The sequence below is a fragment of the Monodelphis domestica genome, chromosome 5 (assembly GCF_027887165.1).
Source record: "Monodelphis domestica isolate mMonDom1 chromosome 5, mMonDom1.pri, whole genome shotgun sequence".
Lineage (NCBI taxonomy): Eukaryota > Metazoa > Chordata > Mammalia > Didelphimorphia > Didelphidae > Monodelphis > Monodelphis domestica.
Genome location: NC_077231.1, coordinates 283,732,475 through 283,753,995, shown reverse-complemented (window position 1 = coordinate 283,753,995; position 21,521 = coordinate 283,732,475). Strand labels below are relative to the sequence as shown.

Here is a 21,521-nt window from a genome sequence, read left to right as displayed (position 1 = left end):
AAATTATTTATTGTTTCTATGTTTTGTTCTTTAATCCACTCATTCTTTAATATTAAGTTATTTAATCTCCAAATAATTTTTACTTTTTGTTTCTATTATCCCTTACTATATAAAATTCTTATTGCATTATGGTCTGAAAAAGATGTGTTTAATATTTCTGCTTTCCTATGATGGTTTTGTGCCCTAATATATGGTCAATTTTTATAAAGGTACCATGTAATGCTGAGGAAAACATATACTCTTTTCAGTTCCCATTAATTTCTCCCCAGATAAATAACATATTTAACTTAATTTAAGATTCTATTTATTCTCTTGACTTCTTTATTATGTATTTTTTGGTTAGATTTGTCTAGTTCTGAGAAAGGAAAATTAAAGTCCCTCACTATTATTGTTTTGCTATCTATTTCCATCTGTAACTCATTTAGTTATTCCTTTAAAAATTTGGATGCTATAACATTTTATTATATAGATTTAATATTGATAATGCTTCATTATCTGTGGAACCTTTTAACATAATATGATTTCTCTGTTAATCTCCTTAATTATATTTATTTTTGCTTTAACTTTGACAGAGATTTCGATTGTTATTCCAGTTTTTTTGTATCAGCTGAGACATAGTATATTCTGCTCTAGCCCTTGATTTTTACTCTGTGTTTCCTCATTTTAAAGTATGTTTTTTGTAAACAATGGATTTGTCAGGTTTGGGTTTTTTATCCATTCTTCTCTTCATTTTCATTTTACGGGTGAATCCATCCCATTTGCATTCAAAGTCATAATTATTAGTTGTGCATTTCTCTCCATTCTGTTTTTCCTTACTGTTTGTCCTTTTGTTCCTTTCTCTTTGCCATATCCCTCTTCAGACGTCCAATTTCTTCTGTCTTTTATTTCTCTAATTTCCACCCCTTCTTAGAAACCTTCTCTTATCCTCTCTCCTTGCCCTCCTAGTTCCAAATTGACCCACCTTTCTAAAGGTTCCTCCTTTGTCCCTTCTCCCCATGCTTTTAGTTCTTATATGATCTGCCTTTCTAAAAGTCCCTTACTTATCTCCCCAACTGTTCCCTTCTTTTTCTTTATATGAATTCAGTTTTTAAAATCCCTTCCTTATCTTGTCCTAAAAGTCCTTTTCTTATCCCTTCACTTTATCCCTTTATTTCTTGATTCATCCTTCCTTCTAGCATCCTTCCTTTTCTAATTCTTCTGACTTCCTTTCTCTTCCTTTTCTTTATCTTTTAGACCCTGAAGGGTACTTTTAATCCCTCCCTCATCCTATCCTCTTTCTTTCCTGTTTCTCTGTACATTAAGAAGATGTATACCATTCTAGTATATGTTCTCTCTTTAACCCAGGCCCAAAGTAAATAGAGTTCTAGTACTGCCAACCTTCCATTCCTTCCTCCCCTTCTCTGTGCCAGTTCTTCCATTCATTCCTCTTTTATATGAGATAATTGTTACATTTTACCTTTGACTGGTATATTTCATTATTATTTTTGCTCATTCCATTATATTCAACTCAACTTCAAATCTTTTATCTATAGATGGCCTTTCAAAGTACTCAGTTAGTGATTTCATTCTTAAGAGTTATAGATGATGTTTTCCCATATAAGAATGAAATAGTTTGAACTTTGGGGTCTCTTATAATTGGTCTTTCATAATTACTTTTTTATGTTTCTTATAAATAATATTTTCTTTTTTTTTTTTTTAAATATATTTTATTTGATCATTTCCAAGCATTATTCGTTAAAGACATAGATCATTTTCTTTTCCTCCCCCCCACCCCCCATAGCCGACGCGTAAGTCCACTGGGCATTAGATGTTTTCTTGATTTGAACCCATTGCTTTGTTGATAGTATTTGCATTAGAGTGTTCATTTAAAGTCTATCCTCTGTCATGTCCCCTCAACCTCTGTATTCAGGCAGTTGCTTTTTCTCGGTGTTTCCACTCCCATAGTTTATCCTTTGCTTATGAATGGTGTTTTTTTTTCTCCTGGATCCCTGCAAGTTGTTCAGGGACATTACACCGCCCCTAATGGAGAAGTCCATTACGTTCGATTATACCACAGTGTATTAGTCTCTGTGTACAATGTTCTCCTGGTTCTGCTCCTCTCGCTCTGCATCACTTCCTGGAGGTTGTTCCAGTCTCCATGGAACTTCTCCACTTTATTATTCCTTTGAGCACAATAGTACTCCATCACTAACATATACCACAGTTTGTTCAGCCATTCCCCAATTGATGGGCATCCCCTCGTTTTCCAGTTTTGGGCCACCACAAAGAGCGCAGCTATGAATATTTTTGTACAAGTCTTTGTGTCCATTATCTCTTTGGGATACAGACCCAGCAGTGCTATGGCTGGGTCAAAGGGTAGATATTCTTTTGTCGCCCTTTGGGCATAGTTCCAAATTGCCCTCCAGAATGGTTGGATCAGTTCACAACTCCACCAGCAATGAATTAATGTCCCTACTTTGCCACATCCCCTCCAGCATTCATTACTTTCCTCTGCTGTTATGTTAGCCAATCTGCTAGGTGTGAGGTGATACCTCAGAGTTGTTTTGATTTGCATCTCTCTGATTATAAGAGATGTGGAACACTTCTTCATGTGCTTGTTAATAGTTTTGATTTCTTTATCTGAGAACTGCCTATCCATGTCCCTTGCCCATTTATCAATTGGAGAATGGCTTGATTTTTTGTACAATTGATTTAGCTCATTATAAATATGAGTAATTAAACCTTTGTCAGAGGTTTCTATGAAGATTTTTTCCCAATTTGTTGTTTCCCTTCTGATTTTAGTTATATTGGTTTTGTTTGTACAAAAGCTTTTTAGTTTGATGTAGTCAAAATTATTTATTTTACATTTTGTGATTCTTTCTATATCTTGCTTGGTTTTAAAGCCTTTCCCCTCCCAAAGGTCTGACATGTATACTATTCTGTGTTTACCCAATTTACTTATGGTTTCCTTCTTTATGTTTAAGTCACTCACCCATTTTGAATTTATCTTGGTGTAGGGTGTGAGGTGTTGATCTATTCCTAGTCTCTCCCACACTGTCTTCCAATTTTCCCAGCAGTTTTTATCGAATAGTGGATTTTTGTCCCAAAAGCTGGGATCTTTGGGTTTATCGTATACTGTCTTGCTGAGGTCGTTTTCCCCCAGTCTATTCCACTGATCTTCCTTTCTGTTTCTTAGCCAGTACCAAATTGTTTTGATGACTGCTGCTTTGTAATATAGTTTGAGGTCTGGGACTGCAAGGCCCCCATCATATGTGTTTTTTTTCATTATTTCCCTGGATATCCTTGATCTTTTGTTCTTCCAAATGAACTTTGTTATGGTTTTTTCTAAATCAGTGAAGAAGTATTTTGGTAGTTCAATGGGTATGGCACTAAATAGATAAATAAGTTTGGGTAGGATGGTCATTTTTATTATATTGGCTCGTCCTATCCATGAGCAGTTAATGTTTTTCCAATTGTTCAAGTCTAGTTTTAGTTGTGTGGCGAGTGTTTTGTAGTTGTGTTCATATAGTTCCTGTGTTTGTCTTGGGAGATAGATTCCTAGGTATTTTATTTTGTCTAAGGTGATTTTGAATGGGATTTCTCTTTCTAGTTCTTGCTGCTGAGCTGTGTTGGAGATATATAGAAAAGCTGATGATTTATGTGGGTTTATTTTGTATCCTGCAACTTTGCTAAAGTTGTTGATTATTTCAATTAGCTTTTTGGTTGAATCTCTAGGATCCTTTAAGTAGACCATCATGTCATCCGCAAAGAGTGATAACTTGGTCTCCTCCTTGCCTATTCTGATGCCTTCAATTTCTTTATCTTCTCTAATTGCTACTGCTAGTGTTTCTAGTACAATGTCAAATAGTAGAGGTGATAATGGGCATCCTTGTTTCACTCCTGATCTTATTGGGAATGCATCTAGTTTATCCCCATTGCAGATGATATTAGCTGTTGGTTTTAGATATATACTGTTTATTATTTTTAGGAATGACCCTTCTATTCCTATGCTTTCTAGTGTTTTTAATAGGAATGGGTGTTGTATTTTATCAAAGGCTTTTTCTGCATCTATTGAGATAATCATGTGGTTCTTGCTAGTTTGCTTGTTGATGTGGTCAATTATGTGGATGGTTTTCCTAATGTTGAACCAGCCCTGCATCCCTGGTATGAATCCTACTTGATCATGGTGAATGATCCTTCTGATCACTTGCTGGAGTCTTTTTGCTAGTATCCTATTTAAAATTTTTGCATCTATATTCATTAGGGAGATTGGTCTATAGTTTTCTTTCTCTGTTTTTGACCTGCCTGGTTTTGGAATCAGTACCATGTTTGTGTCGTAAAAGGAGTTTGGTAGAACTCCCTCTTTGCTTATTATGTCAAATAGTTTGTATAGTATTGGGGTTAATTGTTCTCTGAATGTTTGATAGAATTCACAGGTGAATCCATCAGGCCCTGGGGATTTTTTCTTAGGAAGTTCTTTGATGGCTTGATGGATTTCAATTTCTGATATGGGATTATTTAAGAATTCTATTTCCTCTTCTGTTAGTCTAGGCAGTTTGTATTTTTGTATATATTCATCCATTTCTCCTAAATTGGTGTATTTATTGCCATATAATTGGGCAAAGTAATTTCTAATGATTGCCTTAATTTCCTCCTCATTGGAGGTGCTGTCCCCCTTTTCATCTTTAATGCTGTGAATTTGCTTTTCTTCCTTCCTTTTTTTAATTAGATTGACCAGTACTTTGTCTATTTTGTTTGTTTTTTCAAAGTACCAGCTTCTTGTCTTATTTATTAAATCAATAGTTCTATCACTTTCGATTTTATTAATTTCTCCCTTAATTTTTAGGATTTCTAATTTGGTTTTCTGCTGGGGGTTTTTAATTTGATCGCTTTCGAGTTTTTTCAATTGCATTTCCAATTGATTGATCTCTGCTCTCCCTTGTTTGTTAATATGAGCTTTCAGGGATATGAATTTGCCTCTGATTACCGCTTTGGCTGCATCCCAAAAGGTTTGAAAGGATGTTTCGCCATTGTCATTTTCCTTGATGAAATTATTAATTGTTTCTATGATTTCTTCTTTAGCTAAACGGTTTTGGAGTATCATATTGTTTAATTTCCAATTGGTTTTAGATTTGGTTTTCCATGTACCATTACTAATCATTATTTTTATTGCCTTGTGATCTGAGAAGGCTGCATTCATTATTTCTGCTTTTTTGCATTTGTGTGCTATGTTTCTGTGACCTAATGTATGGTCAATTTTTGTGAATGTGCCATGTGGTACTGAGAAGAAGGTGTATTCTTTTTTATCCCTATTTATTTTTCTCCATATGTCTATTAATTCTAATTTTTCTAAGATTTCATTCACTTCTTTTACCTCTTTCTTATTTATTTTTTGATTTGATTTATCTAAATTTGATAATGGTTGGTTTAAGTCTCCCACTAGTATGGTTTTATTGTCTATTTCTTCCTTCAATTCTCCTAGTTTCTCCATTAGAAATTTGGGTGCTATATTATTTGGTGCATACATGTTGATTAATGATATTTCCTCATTGTCTAGAGTCCCTTTTAACAAAATATAATTACCTTCCCTATCCCTTTTGATCAGGTCTATTTTTGCATTGGCTTTATCAGATATCATGATTACCACTCCTGCCTTCTTTCTATCAGTTGAGGCCCAGAAGGTCTTACTCCATCCTTTAATTCTGACCTTGTGGGTGTCAACCCGCCTCATGTGTGTTTCTTGAAGACAACATATGGTAGGGTTTTGGATTCTAATCCATTCAGCTATTCGTCTACGTTTTATGGGTGAGTTCATCCCATTCACGTTCAAAGTTATGATTGTCATTTGTGGACTCCCTGGCATTTTGATTGCCTTCCCTAATTCTAACCTTTTCTTCTTCGGCTCTACCTTTTAGTCCAGTGATTTACTTTGAATCAGTCCCCCTTGTCCCCTCCCTTGATGTTTCCCTTTTTAGTCCCTCCCTTTTTGTTCCCTCCCCCTCCCCCCTTTCTTTCCCTCCCTTTTTGTTCTCCCTCTCCCCCTCCCCCCCTTGGTTTTCCCTTCTCCTTACCCTTGTTGGGTAAGATAGAATTCAAGATCCCAATGGATCTGGATGTTTTTCCCTCTCAGAGTTGATTTCCCTGAGATTGAGGTTTAAGTAACCCCCCCCCCTCTCTTCCTCTCCTTCTTATAGGAGTTTTCTTCCCCTCCCCTTCCCCTGTGAATCTTTGTGTGAGAACCATTATTCTATTTGGTCTTTCTTTACCCCCTATTTATACATTACATTTTCCCCACATATTAGTATACATAGGTTGATATAAATGTAGTCCTTATAGAAGAGAGTTTGAGTAAAAGAAGATAACATTTTTCCCCTTTCCTTAATATTTACCTTTTCAGGTATTCCTTGCTCTTTGATTTTCGGTATCAAACTTTCCACAGAGCTCTGGTCTTTTCTTTGCAAAAAGTTGGAAGTCTTCTATTTTGTTGAATGCCCATACTCTCCCTTGGAAGTATATAGTCAGTTTTGCTGGGTAGCTGATTCTTGGTTGGAGACCCAGCTCTCTTGCCTTTCTGAAGATCATGTTCCATGCCTTACGATCATTCAGCGTAGAACTTGCAAGGTCTTGTGTGATCCTGATTGGCATTCCTTTATATCTAAATTGTCTTTTTCTGGCTTCCTGTAGGATTTTTTCTTTTGTTTGATAGCTTTGGAATTTGGCAATTACATTCCTGGGAGTTGTCTTTTGGGGGTTTAGTGTAGAAGGTGTTCTGTGAGCTCTGTCAGTGGATGTATTGCCCCCTTGTTCTAGAATCTCTGGGCAATTTTCTTTGATTATATCTTGTATCACCATGTCCAGTTTGGTGTTTATTTCTGGCTTTTCTGGGAGTCCAATTATTCTTAAATTTTCTCTTCTCCCCCTGTTTTCCAGATCTATCACCTTGTCGGTGAGATATTTTATGTTCTCTTCTAATTTCTTGGTGTTTTGGCTTTGCTTTATTAGTTCTTGCTTTAAAGCCTGGTTTTCTTTTACAGTTTGGTCAAACTGGTTTTGTAGATGCGTGAATTTCTTTTGCATCATTTCCCACTTTTCCTCCCAGAGGGCTTCCATCTTTTTGGTCCTTTCTGATTCAAATTCTTCATGGGTTTGTGGAGAGTTTCTATTTCCTTTGGAAGATTTTGGAGAATTTTCTTGTATATCTTCTTCTATCTGCTCTGTATTTTGTATTTTGGCTCCATAGAATGTGTCCAGAGTTGCCCCTTTCTTCTTATTTTTCTTGGTATTTTGGGGCTTCTGTGCTTCTGTGGAATTTGTCATCTCTGAACGTGGAGGATTGGCTTTTCTTGTCTTTGTCTGGTGATCAGTGGCTTTAGTCCTGGGCAGATGTTGGTTCTATGAGCGTTCCCTGGGCTAAACTGAATATGCCTCACTGGAACTGGAATGGAAGGGTCGGACCACGAGGCCACACTCTCCCCCTGGCTCGATTTCCGGAAGTTGCCTTCAGAATCCCTGGCCGTGAGGCTGTTTCATCGGCCTGCGGGGGGATGGGCTGCCGCTTCCCCAAGCTCCGAGAGCACAGACTTTCACTGAGACTTGGATAGCAGGATCCAGCCCGTGAGGCTGTCTTGCCCGCCCTGAGGGTTGCTGTTGTTTTGACCAGCTCTCTGCAGCGGAGGCCCCAGGCAGTAACTTTCACCCGGACCGACCAGCTCTTTGCAGCGGAGGCCCCAGGCAGTAACTTTCACCCGGACTGGGACTTGGGTAGAAGACCCTGAGGGTTGTTGTTCCTCAGACCCTGCTCTCTGAGCCCGGCGCGGCTGCCGCTTCCGGGAGCCTTGGACTCTGCGCTCCTACCCCTGAGGTCAGAGGGATCTCGGGTTCTGGCTTTTAAGGGGAGCCGTACCTTTTGAACCGGGTCCAGGTCCAGGAGGAGGGTTCCCAGGGTCTGTGCTGTTGATCGTTTTGAATTTCGGCGCCTTAGGAGCTTCTAGTTTGAGATCGGTCGGGAAGGGTTTTCCGGAGATCTGAACTTCAGCTTTCTCTAAGCCGCCATCTTAACCGGAAGTCCATAAATAATATTTTCTGCTAAATTCTAGCTTTTTCCCCAGGAATAGTTGAAACTCCTTTAATTTGTTAAGTATCCACTTTTTTTTTTTATCTTACATAATTATGTTCAACTTTGTTGGGTATGTTATTCTTGGTGGTAAACCCAATTCTTTTGCTCTTCTCCTTAAACTGGTTGCTTTGGAACTTAGCAAGGATATTCCTGTTTGTTTTCATCTTTAGGTATCTTTAAGGTGGTTATTGGTAGATTCTTTCGATTTCTACTTTACTATCTGGTTCTAGAATTTCTGGGCAGTTTTCCTTGATGATTTCTTGGAGTGTAGTGTCTAAACTCTTTTTTGATCATAATTTTCCAGGAGTCCACCTATTCTTGGTTGGATTAAGACTTAGTCTCTCCTCTAAATGAACACTATAATGCAAACTCCAACAACAGGGAAATGGGTTCGAGTCAAGAACACATGTGATAACCAGTGGAATCATGCGTCGGCTATGGGAGAGGGAAAGGCGGGGGGGGGGGGGGGGGAGGGGAGGGGAGGAAAAGAAAACAATCTTTGTTTCCAGTGAATAATGTATGAAAACGACCAAATAAAATAATATTAAAATTTAAAAAAAAAAAAGACTTAGTCTCTCCTGATCTATTTTTTCAGTTGTTTTTGTGATAAGATGTTTCATATTCTTGTTAGTATTTAATTCTTTTGATTTTTCTTTATTATTTCTTATTGTTTTAGGAAGTTGTTAGCTTTCCCTTGTCTGATTCTAGTTCTTAATGAAATATTTTCTCCTGTGAATTTCTGAATCTCTTTTTCCATTTGGGCAATCTTTCTTTGTTAATATTCTTGATTTTCATGCATTGTTCCCTTTTCCCTAATTTTTTACTGAACTATTCTCTTATGGTTTTGGAGGTCTTTTTAAAACTCTTCCAAAAACCTTTTTGAACTTGTGACCATTTATTGTTTTCCTTTGTTATTTTAGAAGTATTTTTACTTCACTATCCTCTGAGTTTGAACTCAAGTCTTCTGGGTTTCCATAATAGTTATCAATAGTTGGGATTCTTTCTCCTTTAGTTACACCTTTTTTTTTTAATTTTGGTGTCCAGGGCAGTTGACTTAATTATTAGCTTTATGCTGAAGTTCCAGGATTCCTAGGGTGCCGTGGGATGGTGCGTCAGGTTTCAGGATTTTTCATATTTGTTATTTCCTGGGCCTTATTTAGTTCTTCTAATTTCTAGAATTTAGGGTTAAGTGTAATCTCCAGTTCCCCACTCAAGCCCCAGTCTGTGATTGACCTCAGGTGCTCCCACCAGAACTGGCAAGCAGCTAACCCACCTCCCCTTGTGGCAGCAGCCATCTCTCCTGGAGTGACCCTAGCTGGCTGGGCCCTCACTGGTGTGTGCTCCCTCCACACCTCTCTCCTAGGGCCCAGGCTAGAGCAGGGGTCCAGGCCAAATTCCTCCGGCTTCCCGAGTCTTGAGTTCCCGCCCATAGGTTGGTGCCTGTAGACTCTGCAGCATCTAGTTCTTCATCTTCCAGCGATGGGCAAGCTGGGGATGGGGAGGGGGATGGGGGGTGTCTCTGTCGCCAAGGCTGACCCATTGCTCCCAGGGTCCTTTGCCAGTCCCAGGGGTATCCCGCCTGGGATCAGCCATGGGTTCTGCCCCCATTTGACAGCCCCACTTCTTCAGGGGTATTTGCTGACCAGGTGGCTATGAGCCCTGGGAAGGAGAGACCCTCCTCCCTCGCCATCACTGGCGGTTCTGCTTCCCTCTTGACTGCCAGCTAGCTGTTTCAGCCGCTTTTAGCCTTGATTGCATGTCTGTGAGGGGCATTGGGAGAGCCCAGAAGCTTCCTGCCCTTCTCTGCTGGTTTCCCCAGAGATTTAAGCAGCCCACGACGATGCCTGGAGAAAACAGGTCCAGCAAATGTTTCTTCCATTAAGTCCTTCAAAAGATATTAGTGAGACGTCTTCCCAGAGATGGTCTCTGAGGCAGCGCGGGAGTAAAACACCCTTTGACTGCGTATTGCTTTTGAGGGGATCAGGTCAGGCTGGGGCCTGCGTGGGCAGGGGCTGTTTCTTTCCCTTCCTCCAGGAGGCCCCACTTGCTGTCTGTACCACCCCGAAGTCATCTACCCTGTTAGAATTCTGGGATCTCCTGGGAAGTGCTGTGGACTCAGGCTGGAAAGAACATTTTGGAATCATTGAGACTCCTTGTTGGAGGTGCTTCCTGGAGAGTTTCTATTAACTTTCGTGAGGGGCAGCTGGGAGGCTCACTGGATAAAGCTCGAGGCCTGGAATCAGGAGGTCCTGGATTCCAGTCTGGCCTCAGTCATGTCCTTGCTGGGTGATCCTGGACAGGTCACTTAACCTCCATCGCCCAGCCCTTCCCGCTCTTGCACCTTGGAATTGGTTGCAGGACTGACTACCAGAAGAGCCGGAGTGGTCTGACGCGTGCCGAGAGAGCATTGGGGTGCTTTGCCCTGCCTGTGATCTCTCTGGCCTCTCCAGGGTGACGGGAAGCCCGGGCTGGGCCCAGATGTGCCCTCTGACCCGGCTCTTAGGCTCCTCAGAGGCCTTCTCCATCTCGGGAGGAATCTAAGGTCCCGGGACCAGATCACTCTCTCATCCGCTCCCTTGTCCTTCCTTCCACGAGGACGGATGGTAGAGGGGAAACCTGGCTGGAATCTGCAAAGTACAAAACACACCTCGTCACCCACGAGAGTGAGGCAGATTGGAGTGCGGCCCAGCCTGGGGAATAGCCGGGCTTCAAGCGGTGTCCGTGGGCCTTCCCTGTGGGGTCTGATGTCCTTGGGATAGAGGAAGCACTGGGGCCTGGCCGCCTCCTGCCTGCCGCCCCATCCGTCTCTGCACCTTCCCCCTGGCCTGCGCCTCAGAGCGGACGGGAAGCATGGACTCTGAGGCAGGAGGACCCCGAGGCCTAGGCACAGGATCCCCCAGACCGGGCTCTGCCTGCCGTGCTGTGCTCAAGGAGGCCGTTACACATCCAGGTATTGTGCCTGGAGTCGAGCAGGCACTTGGGGGGGCCCGCGGTTGTCACAGATCTTCTCGCCGTTCCGGGTCAAGAGAAGCCATTAAGGATGAGAGCCGTCCACATTAGTTCTGCTGGGACATCACGTGCCCATCACGTGCCCATCCTTTCATCCAAACAGTCTGAATTCCTGGAGTCCTGGGCAGAGAGAGCCCCACCCCTGGGACGAGCCCCCCAAACCCTGAAAATGTTGACTTGCTCAGGCCCAGGAGAGGAACCAGACGCCTCTGCATGGAAGTCTCCCAGAACTAATCCTCCTCAACATTTCCTGCTCCACAAATGAAGAAGCCTGCAGGCCCAAGAGAAGTCGAGTTAACTGGTGTTTCTTTGTTCTGTGTCCATATGATTAGATTGTCTTAGAACAAGAGAGTTAACTTCATTTTTAAAATTTTTTCACTTTCTTATTTTACATATTTTCCCCACATTACATGTGGATACAATTAAAATAAAAAATCTTCCTTTCTGTCTTAGCATCAATACTATGCATAGGTGCCAAGGCAGACAAATGGTAAGGGCTAGGCAATGGGGGTCAAGTGACTTGCCCAGGGTCACCCAGCTAGGAAGAGTCTGCGGCCAGATTTGAACCTAGGGCCTCCCATCTCTGGACCTGGCTCTTCATCCACTAAGTCACCTAATGACTCCCTAGATATAATTTTAATCATTGCTTTCTGACATTTTGCAATCCACACGAGTGGCCCCTGTTAAGTTTAAGCCTTTGGCCTAAAGAGTTGTGCAATCAAAGCCAAATATCAGTTTGCAAATGGTCAGAATATTTTCTCTAAAGGCTGTTCCTTTCTCTCTCTCTCCTCTCCTCCAGCTCCGGACATCTCTCGGGAAGGGCAGGGCATTCATCCGCTACTCTCTAGTGCACCAGAGACTGGCAGACACCTTGCAGCAGTGCCTCATGAATACCAAAGTGACCAGGTGAGCGAGCCGGTACCCGCCTGTCCTCAGCTCTAGGCCCGAGGGCCGGGGCTGGCAGAGTGACTGCCCACAGTCACACCGCTAGGCCAGGGTGATCTGGAAGGAAGCAAAATCCCTTTTCTCCACAATTCCCCGTTGATGTGGGGGCTCATAAACAGCTTACTTTAAAGGTAGTGACCAAATTAATTACGACCCATAAATGTAGGGAAATGTAATGGTGCCACCCGAAATGATGACGTGTTCTGGTTCAGAGAAACCCGAGAAGACCTGTGAAGTGACGCTGAGAGAAGGAAACACACCGGAGGCTTCTGTGTCTGGTAGCGGCAACGTTCTAGAGAGATCCAGCTTTGACAGCCTTTGGAACTCTGATCGATGCAATGGTAAACCCTTTGTCCAGAAGAGCCAAGACGAGAGAGGCCACTCGCCTCCTGCCAGAGAGGATGTGACGTTGGGGGGCCGGCACGGCCGAGTGTCCATTGGTCGTGCAGGACTCCGCATCGCTATAAGTTTTGTGCTTGTTCAATGGTAGGGATGAGGAGATTGGAAGGAACAGATTCTAAATGCGGGGTGGAATAATAATGTCTTTAGTGCCATGGGGCCCCCTGGGTACGATTGGCAGGCCTCTTAGGTGCTCAGATGGGGAGAAGGGAGGAAAGAAATCACAAGAACAAGAGAATAAAGTATAGGAGAAGAGAGAAGAAGGATAGAAGAGGACGCTGCCCCACTGCCCAGCCTTCCATTGTCGAAGTGGCCCAATGGAAGATTCCTTACAGAAGACCCTTCAAAAATGACTCCTGAATTAAAGGATAGAGTTGATAGAGGAAAAAAAAACATGTCAAGAGCCCAACTGTAGGAGTAATTTCACCCTAAATGGTTTCTCCTTCAAATTAGAAATCTGATGATTTAGATGAGAACTAGAGCTCACACGATCAGAACTGACATTAAATGAGAGGAACAACCACTTTAGCAGGGCCAGAATTCTTCTAAGCTTCACCACCTCCCTTTGTGGGGTGTACTTTGGCACCTGAGAGAACCAAGATATCAGCGATGTGCCGCTCCCTCCACCAGGGCAGATGGCATGGGGGGCCCTGGCTGGATTGGAAACTGGGGCGCTGTGGCTTAAAGTGACTGGAAGAAAGTCACGTGGCCTCAGCTTCTGAGAGCTCTCCTCCAGGTCTAGATTTATGGTCTGAGTTTCTGAGGTGCCTTTCACCATTCAGTGAGGTGGGGGATTGGAGTGCACACGCACACACATGCACACACATGCATGCACACACTCTCCCTCTCTCTGGCTGTCTCTCCCCCTTGTAAGATTCTTCTACCTTCTACCCCTCTGATTGGGTGAGTGGAGCTATGAGCTCTTCCTCCTCCATTTAAGGACAGAAGACAGGACAGGTGGACGGATGCCTCATTTCCCACCTGACTTCATTCTGGCCCTTTTCCCAATTTGTATCCCCAACACTTAGCACGGTGCCTGGCACATCATGGTTGTTCAGTTGTGTTTGACTCTTTGTGATCCCATTTGAGGTTTTCTTAGTAAAGACACTGGAGTGGTTTGCCATGTCCTCGCCAACAGGGGTTAGTGATTTACCCTGAGTCACACAGCTAGTGTCTGAGGCCAGATTGGAGCTCAGTTCTTCCCGACTTCTGGCCCAGCCCGCTATCCACTGCACCCCCGAGGCACTTTGTAAATATTTACTGGCTGTTTTCTGTGAGTCAGCCTATACCTAAAACACTCCAGATGTGGGAGGATCTGCCAGGGAGGGAGCACCATTTAGCAAAGGCTTTGAAAAACCCAGAATCCCAATTGTCCAAACGGTCTGAAGTTGAGGCTGGTAGGGAGAACTCAGACCCATGAGAATTCGTTCTGGTTAATCACAAATTGAGTGAAACCATTATTCTGCTGACAGGAAAGCACAACTAGGGACAAATTCAGGGGATTGTTGGGCACTTTGATTTTCTGCTGGTCTAGTTGGCAGTAAGTAGAATCATTTTGATTCAGGGAGGAAGAGAGGGTAGTTCTTCCTTTTTCTTCTTGTTAAAGAAAGGAGCCTTTTCCTGAACACCTTTATCACCATGTAATGGAGGTGACTGTACCTTTCTTATCTAAAGAAGGAGCCCGTCTTTAAGGGCTCTCTTCTTTGAGGAATACAGCTAGGGACAGGGCCTCTGCTCTCACTGGTGTATAGAACTCCCAGAGGAGGAAACTCCCACTATCGGTGTGTACATCAGCACTTTCTCTGAAGCTCACAGACCTGGAAAGTTGTCTAGGACAGTGAGAGGTCCAGTGACTTGCCCAGGGTCACACAGCCAGGGTGTGTCAGAGGAGGGACATGAACCAAGATCGTCCTGGGACCTCCAGGTACCATTGGAGCCCTTTCTACTCTGCTGCTATAAAACCTTGGTTTTTCTGATACAGGTTTATTTGAGAACTTGATTTTTTATTTGATGGGGATTGCCCCGGATGTGTGCCAGGGTCATGACCTGGGAGAACGGACTCAACAAGTTCTCTGATTCTCTGTACTGATTGATCTGTGCTCTTTTGTTTCCCCCGATAGTGACTGGTACTATGCAAGAAGCCCATTCCTGAAGCCCAAAATGAGCTCTGACATTGTGGGCCAACTGTACGAACTCACAGAGGTCCAGTTTGACCTGGCATCCAGAGGGTACGATCTGGACGCTGGTTGGCCAACGTTTGCCAGGTACTTCGGAGAATTGTTTCCTTTTGTTATCTTTATGATTTCAAAAGATTAACAGTAGTCTCTCCAGGACAGTGTGCATGCTTTGTAAATGATATGACACTTTCCAATCATTCCCTCTGCTGATTTTACTAAAGTTATAGAGAACATTGTTAGAGTAAAGCAGATGAAGGGCCTGGGCTGATACAAGCTTCATTCATTGCTCAATACATGCAGATGAAGATGTGTCTGTACAACGACTGGCTATTAGCCTGCCATTAATTCATGTTGTCTTGTTTCCCTGGGGCAGGCCTTTGGTGTGTTCACATAAATGAGCGTTCCTGCCACATTTATAAGGTCATCACAAAGACCTGTTGGAAAGCCTAAGAAAAAAAGTGATTGCCAAAGCTCTTCTGTGGAAGGGAGTGTAAATACCTTTAAAATAAGGTGGCTGATGGGCTCATAAAGTAAAATATGCTTGTAGAGCAGAAATGCGTTCATTAACAAGGTTCCTGCTGAGTAGGAATTACTGCAGTAGCCCCTTCCTGGATGCTGAATGTGGACGGCAGCCTGGGCGGTGGTGACCTTTTCAGTTCCTTGGGTACTGATGCTAATAGAGCATTTTTGGCCTTCCCATCCACCCAACCTCTCCTTAACCAATCTTACTAGGATTTAGTCTCCTCTTGCTCCTTGAATGCTGATGTTATGGGATGAGTTCCCACCCTAGACCAGGGAGTGAACCCACTTCAGAAAGACCTATGGTCCCCTGGAAGTCCAAGGCACCCTGGCAAAGATGTTTTGCCACGTGGTAATCCACTGGTTCAGAAATAGCAATATGCCTTCAAAGATAAGCTGGTTTTCCCTCTTATCGATGGATCAGTGAGAAACATGCCTGGTGTTTGGACCTTAAAATTCTGCTTGGTTGTCAGGATTTTTGAGAGGATAGCTCTGGGGATCACTCTTTTTTTTCTCCTTTTTTTCCTTAAGGGAGAGTAAGATAAGAGCAGAGCCATCCCAAAACAAATACAGCAGCCTTTGTGAAATGTCTTCCCTCCCTTTCCCCAGGAATTGTAACTGTGTCCAGGCCAGCTATGGGCAGACCTCAAAGCTCTTTGAGATAGGAACGGTGTCTTTTTGCCTAATTATATTCAGCATTTGGCCTGGCACTGTTTATTCAATTCATCAAACTCTCATTAGTGAGAGGGATATTCTGGGAGTATAGAGCCAAAATTCAGACAGCTCTGCCCTCAAGGAGCCTCTGTGTTACTCCTAAGAATGATGCAAGATGAGGGGTCCAGGGAGCAAAGCAATGATGGTGCCTCTGCAGATGAGGCTCGGTAAGAAATGGAGGGAGGGCATGTGGGCTTCCTGTCTACGTAACGGGTTTTTTTCTTGTGGTTCACAGAAGGACTCTGGCCTGCCTTGGTTCTTCAGCATATATGTGGAAACCCCCAAGTCGAAGTTCCAGCATGAGTAGTTTGGTGAGCAGCTATCTGCAGGTAATGGCCCCAGAGCCTTGTTCAGTGATGGAGATCTGGGGAGTCTTAATGAAAAGTGCCAGATGGTAGCCTTGTGTATCAGAGGCCAGACTGTACCATCAAGCAGTTGTCATCACAGCAGTCTGGCTGGCGAAGAGAGAGGGTGGTGGATTGGTGGAATGACTGGGGACCCTGTACAGAGCAGAAAATGACTGTGGAAAGAAACACAGAGAACCAGGTCTGGGGGACAAGAATTCACTATTTGGAAAAAACTGCTGGAAAACTGGAAAGCAGCATGGTAGGCACTAGGTACTGGCCCACCTCATTGTCCCAGAAGCACCCTGAAGGGTTCTTCCCCTTAGCACAGTGCCTGGCACATCGTGGCACTTAATTAGTGTTGTTGACTTGGTTGTAGGCACATGTCCTAGGATCCGAGGCCTGCTGGGCACCCAGGAACTGAGGAGCTCTCCTTTCCACTCCCCATCCTCTCCTAGGGGCTTCCGAACCTTCCGGGAAAGACTCATGGTCAATACAAACAGAATTATGAAGCATGTTTGTCTTTGCGAGTTCCTGGAGTGTCTAGAAATCTTAATGCATCTTCGTTGCCGCATAGACACAGCCACATGGGAAGGTTCAGGACCTTCCCCAGAGGCTTAGAGCCCAAGGGGGCTTTTCAGCATGAGACACAGGGAGGGAGGGAGGTGTTTCCCAGCCCATTTATTGAGTCTTCAGGATGGGAGGTGTTGGAGGGGGACACAATTCTGTAAGGCCTCTCTCTTTACAGAAGAGGAGCACATTCAATTCAGGGAAGCTCTTGAAGCAGCCTGGTTCTGTGCTCTAGTCTAAGGCTTCAGTGCCTGAGGAGTGAGGGGAGGCCAGATCCTGGGGGGTCAGCTGAGGAAAGGATGAGCGAAGCAGCCAGCGAGCACAGGCTTCGTCCTCTCTCCTTCTGAAGCCCTGAATGCCTCCGAGCATTGCTTCGGGTCTCTGAGCTCGGCTTCAGTTTCCCCAGATGTAAATCAGATGGTGTCATGAACCACCTGGTGGGCGAGTAATTTTAGTCGAGCATCTCTGGTTTTGGGAATGAGGTAATGATGTTATTAATAGGGAGGGCTTGTTCTCTTAGTGCCTTAAGATTGGCTTAGCACATGACATATTTAAGCTCATGGTCCTTGTACTGACCTTGGGAGCTGGTGCTGTTATTAGACGGATTTTACAGCTAAGGAAACCAGGGCTGAGGGAAGAGAAAGTGACTGGCTGGAGACACAGAGCTGGTACATGTCCGAGATCAGATTTGAACTCGGGTCTTCCTGACTTTGGAGCCAGTCTTCCCTTCAGTGGTCATCTTTCACCATGTAATCCCCTTGCTTTTCACTTCCATAGTTAGCCATTTGGTCCTTTCATGAAACCCTGAAGATTTGCTAATGTTTGTGCATATATATTCTTTTAAAAATATAATATTGTATTTCCCCCAATTATATGTAAAAACATCTTAAATATTTGTTTTCTAAAATTTTAAGTTCCAAATTCTCTCCCTTCCTTAGAACCCTTCCCCCCTTCCTGAGATGGTAAGCAATTTAATCTAGGTGATACATGTGCGATTGGTGCATATATGTTCTTTTTTTTTTAACCTTTACTTTCCATCTTAGAATCAATACTGTGTATTGGTTCCAAGGTACCAAGAGTGGTAAAGATAGGCAATGGGGGCTAATTGACTTGCCCAGGGTCACACAGCTAGAAAGTGTCTGAGACTGGATTTGAATGTAGGACCTTCCATCTCTAGGCCTGGCTCTCAATCCTCAGACCTACCTAACCACCCTGTTCATATATATTCTTTTAAAATAATTATTACTAAATTTTATTATTTTCAATTTCACGTAGAAACAATTTTTTGACAGTTGTTTTCTGCCATGTTATGATTCAGATTCTCTCCCTCCACCCTGGGTGGTAAATATGGTTTTGCGTGCATCTGTATTCAGAGATTTCCTTCCTCTGTTTCTGCTTCCCCAGGCTCCAGACTTGGCTTCCAGCTTGGATATGAATAGCTCTTTGAATGCTGAGGCCCTGGAAGGGTTTGATGAAATGCGTGTGGAGCTGGACCACTTAGAGATAAGGGAGAAGGAGCTACAAGACCGTGTGCAGCAGCTGGAGAGGGAGAACCAGGAGCTGAGGAAGGCCACGCGGGCCCAGGCAGAGCAGGAGACGGGCCTGGCAGAGGAGCGTGCCCAGCTCACCCAAAGAGTGGCCGAGCTCCAAAAGGAGTGTGAAATCTCTCAGGACACTCGGGGCACCATACAGGAGCTGCAGAAATGTCTGAAGGCGCTGGAGCTGGGTACGACTGAACATAAGAAAGAATACCACTCGGCCCTGCGGCACCTCGAGTCCAAGTTAGAGCCCCTCGTGCAGCAGCTGGAGAGCGCCTGGGCTGCCCTCGCCACCAAAGACGTGTACATCGCTGACCTGCGGGCCATGCTGGCCACAGCTGAGCAGAGAGCCCCAGGAGCCTCCCGGGACACCCAGGAGCCAGCAGCAGAGCAGGTAGCAGAACTGGAGAGGTTGACGAGGGAGTTGCGGCTAAAGGAGGAGGCCCTCGTGGAGCTTGAGGCCAAGCTCAGCCTCCTGACCTCTAGCTCCCAAGAAGAGAACGGGAAACTGCTCAGGGATTTGGAGGGACTAGTCAGGGAGATGGAACCCCTGAGGGAGGAGCTCTCAACCAAAGGGAAGGAGCTGACTGACCTCCAGCGCCAGCTGGCAGAGTCCCAGGCCATCTCCAGGACCCTTGAAAAGAAGCTGGAAGAGTTAAGAACAGAAGAGAGGCAGCATCTTGAGGAGCACAATCGGGAGAGGGAGACACTGGAGCGGGAGAACCAGGCCTTGACTGGGCAGCTCCGGTTCCTAGATGCCCAGCTGGCCCAGGTGAACCAGCAGGCCAGGGACCTGGAGGAGCAGAACCAGCAGCTGCTGGGCGAGCAGGACCGCCTCCTCCAGAAGGCTGGGGACCTGGAACATCCTGTCGAGAGGCCCAAGAGCCAGGAGCTGAGCTCAGGAGACTCCCTTTTGCTTCAGGCCAGAAAGAGACCTGAGAAGGAAGATGAGGAGCCACGGGAGGCCGGCGCTTCCTCAGATATAGCGGAAGTGGCCCCAGCCCAGGCTTCCAAGGGCCAGCTCCAGGCCCCAGCATCTGTCTGTGAGATGGAGGAGAAGCTCCAGTTGGCAAACAGAGAGCCAGATGAGGCACTCAAGAATGCCCTCCGCAGGAACGAGATCCTTGAGGACAAGCTCAAGGCCCTCCAGGTGGACTATGAGGACCTGAGGCAGCGAGAGGCGGCCATCAAGGGTTCTCTGGCCTCTCTGGAAGCCGAGCAGGCCAGCATCCGCCACATTGGTGACCAAATGGAGAAGAGCCTCTTGGCCGTGAAGAAGGCCAAAGAGACAATGAGGGCCCAGGTGGCCGAGAAAGAGGCGGCCATTCAGAGCAAGGAGGAGGAGTGCCGGTGGCTGCGGGCAGAGCTAGACAGGTACCAGAGTCGAATGGAGGCCCAGGAGGAGGAGATGAAGGGCCTGAGGAGCATGTGCCAGTCTCAGGGCCTCGGTCTGGAAGAGAGCATCATGGAGAAGGCCCAGCGGGAACAGAGCCCAGATGAAGGGACGCAGGAGCCGGCCTCCCACCTGGTGCTGGTGCAGAAGCAGCTGGAAACCCACCAAGATGAGGCAAGGCAGGGTCAGGCAGAGGTGGCCAAGCTCCGCACCCAGCTGCAAAAGGCCCTTGATGGCCAAGAGGAAGCTCAGGTCCGGCTTGGCCTGGTAGAGACCCTCCTGGAGGAGAGCAGAAGCTTGACCCAACAGCTGAAGGAGCAGAATGAAGGCCTCAACCGGATGCACGTCCAAGAGCTGCTGCAGTGCGCTGAGAGGGAGCGGGTCCTGAGGGAAGAAAGGGATGGAGAGGCCCAACACAGGGCCGAGCAGGAGAGAGAGCTCCAGGCTCTCCACGAAGACTTGTCCCGGGCCAGACAGATTGCTGAGATGGCTCAACTGGAGAGAGCCGAGGTCCAGGAACAGCTCCACCGGGCCAACACGGACATGGCCGAGCTGGGCATTCAGGTTTGTGCCCTGACGGCAGAGAAGGCGCAGGCTGGGGAAAAGCTTAGGGAGGCCGAGGAGAGGGCCTCCAGGGAGTGGGAGGGCCTCCAGCGGGACGTGGAAGGGCTCAGGCAGGAAAGGGAGAGCCTGCATGAGAAGCTGAAGGTGGCCCAGGACAGCGCCCGAGCCCTGGCAGAGAGCCAAGCCCAGAGTGTGCGGGAGGCCAGCCAGGAAGAACTCTCCACAGTGAAGTTCCAGCTGAGCACCGAGATCATGAACTGCCAGGCCAAGTTCAAGGTAAGGAACAGAGAACAGAACCCTCCCAGGGGCAGGCCCAGGAGCTGCCTCTTCCTGGACCCTGTGCCCCATTAGGCTCTGGGCAGACTGGATGCAGGCCTGGCAGCCAACACTCCACATGAAATCTGTCCTGTTAGGCCCCTCACCTGTTTGTTAGGCCCCACACCCACCAGGCCCTGCACCTATTAGGACCAGCACCCATTAGGCCTCTCACCTGTTAGGCCCTGCACCCATTAGGCCCTGCACCTGTTAGGCCCTGGTGCAGACCGGATGCAGGCCTGGTGGCCAGCACTCCCCACGAAGCCTATTCCACCTTCTCCCACAGCACAGATGCACCCTGTTAGGCCCTGTTCCAGGGGAAGTAGCCGAGGGGCGAGCACTAAGCCTCACTTGTCCTTGTCCCAATGAGGATGAGGAGACGGAGGCAGATGGGGCTCCGTGATGGAGGGCCTGCCTGCCTCCAGGCCTAACTCTCCTGCTGTGTCTTGGAGTGCTATGTCCATGGTCTTGGCCTGTGGCCCCTCTGTGGGGTGACTGGCCTGGAGGCCCAGAGGACCGGCTGTGTCAGCGAGGGAGGGCTGTAGCTTCTGGAGCACGTCCCGACTGCTCTTATTAAAAGCTTTGGGATCGGAGAGGTCTCCGCTGCTCTGTGTCTCACTGTCTAGTCAAAACCTGGGTCTGGCAGGACGAGGCTGGGCCCTCCCTGCACGCATTTGTTTCTGAGGGCTCCGGGGTCGGGCCGTCCTTCCTCCGGCCTGGCCCTTGGCCTGGTGCCACTTCTGCAGCCCGTGTCCCAGCCCTCCGCACCCCTTCTGTTTCTTTTGCGGTTCTAACTGGTAAAGGGAAAGAGCCTCGTCCTTGGGCGAAGTCTGCACCGGTTAAAGGGCCCGAAGGGGTCCACGGCCTCCTCCGAGCAGCTTCCCAGGCGTCCTCTCCCCAGTAGCAGCGCACGGGCACAGGGAGGGGGCCTTGGTGGGG

The 21,521-nt window shown here is 46.0% G+C and overlaps 1 protein-coding gene across 2 annotated transcripts in view; it reads left to right on the top strand.

The window, feature by feature from the left end:
- Window positions 1-21,521, top strand: part of FYCO1 (FYVE and coiled-coil domain autophagy adaptor 1) — a 107,876-nt gene that overhangs the window by 42,928 nt on the left and 43,427 nt on the right. For both annotated transcript variants that reach the window (XM_007505070.3, XM_001379531.4), the window contains exons 5-8: window positions 11,904-12,010; window positions 14,569-14,712; window positions 16,094-16,187; window positions 18,177-20,543. In XM_007505070.3, the coding sequence (XP_007505132.1) occupies window positions 11,904-12,010; window positions 14,569-14,712; window positions 16,094-16,187; window positions 18,177-20,543 (2,712 nt within the window). The remainder of the gene's footprint in view (window positions 1-11,903; window positions 12,011-14,568; window positions 14,713-16,093; window positions 16,188-18,176; window positions 20,544-21,521) is intronic.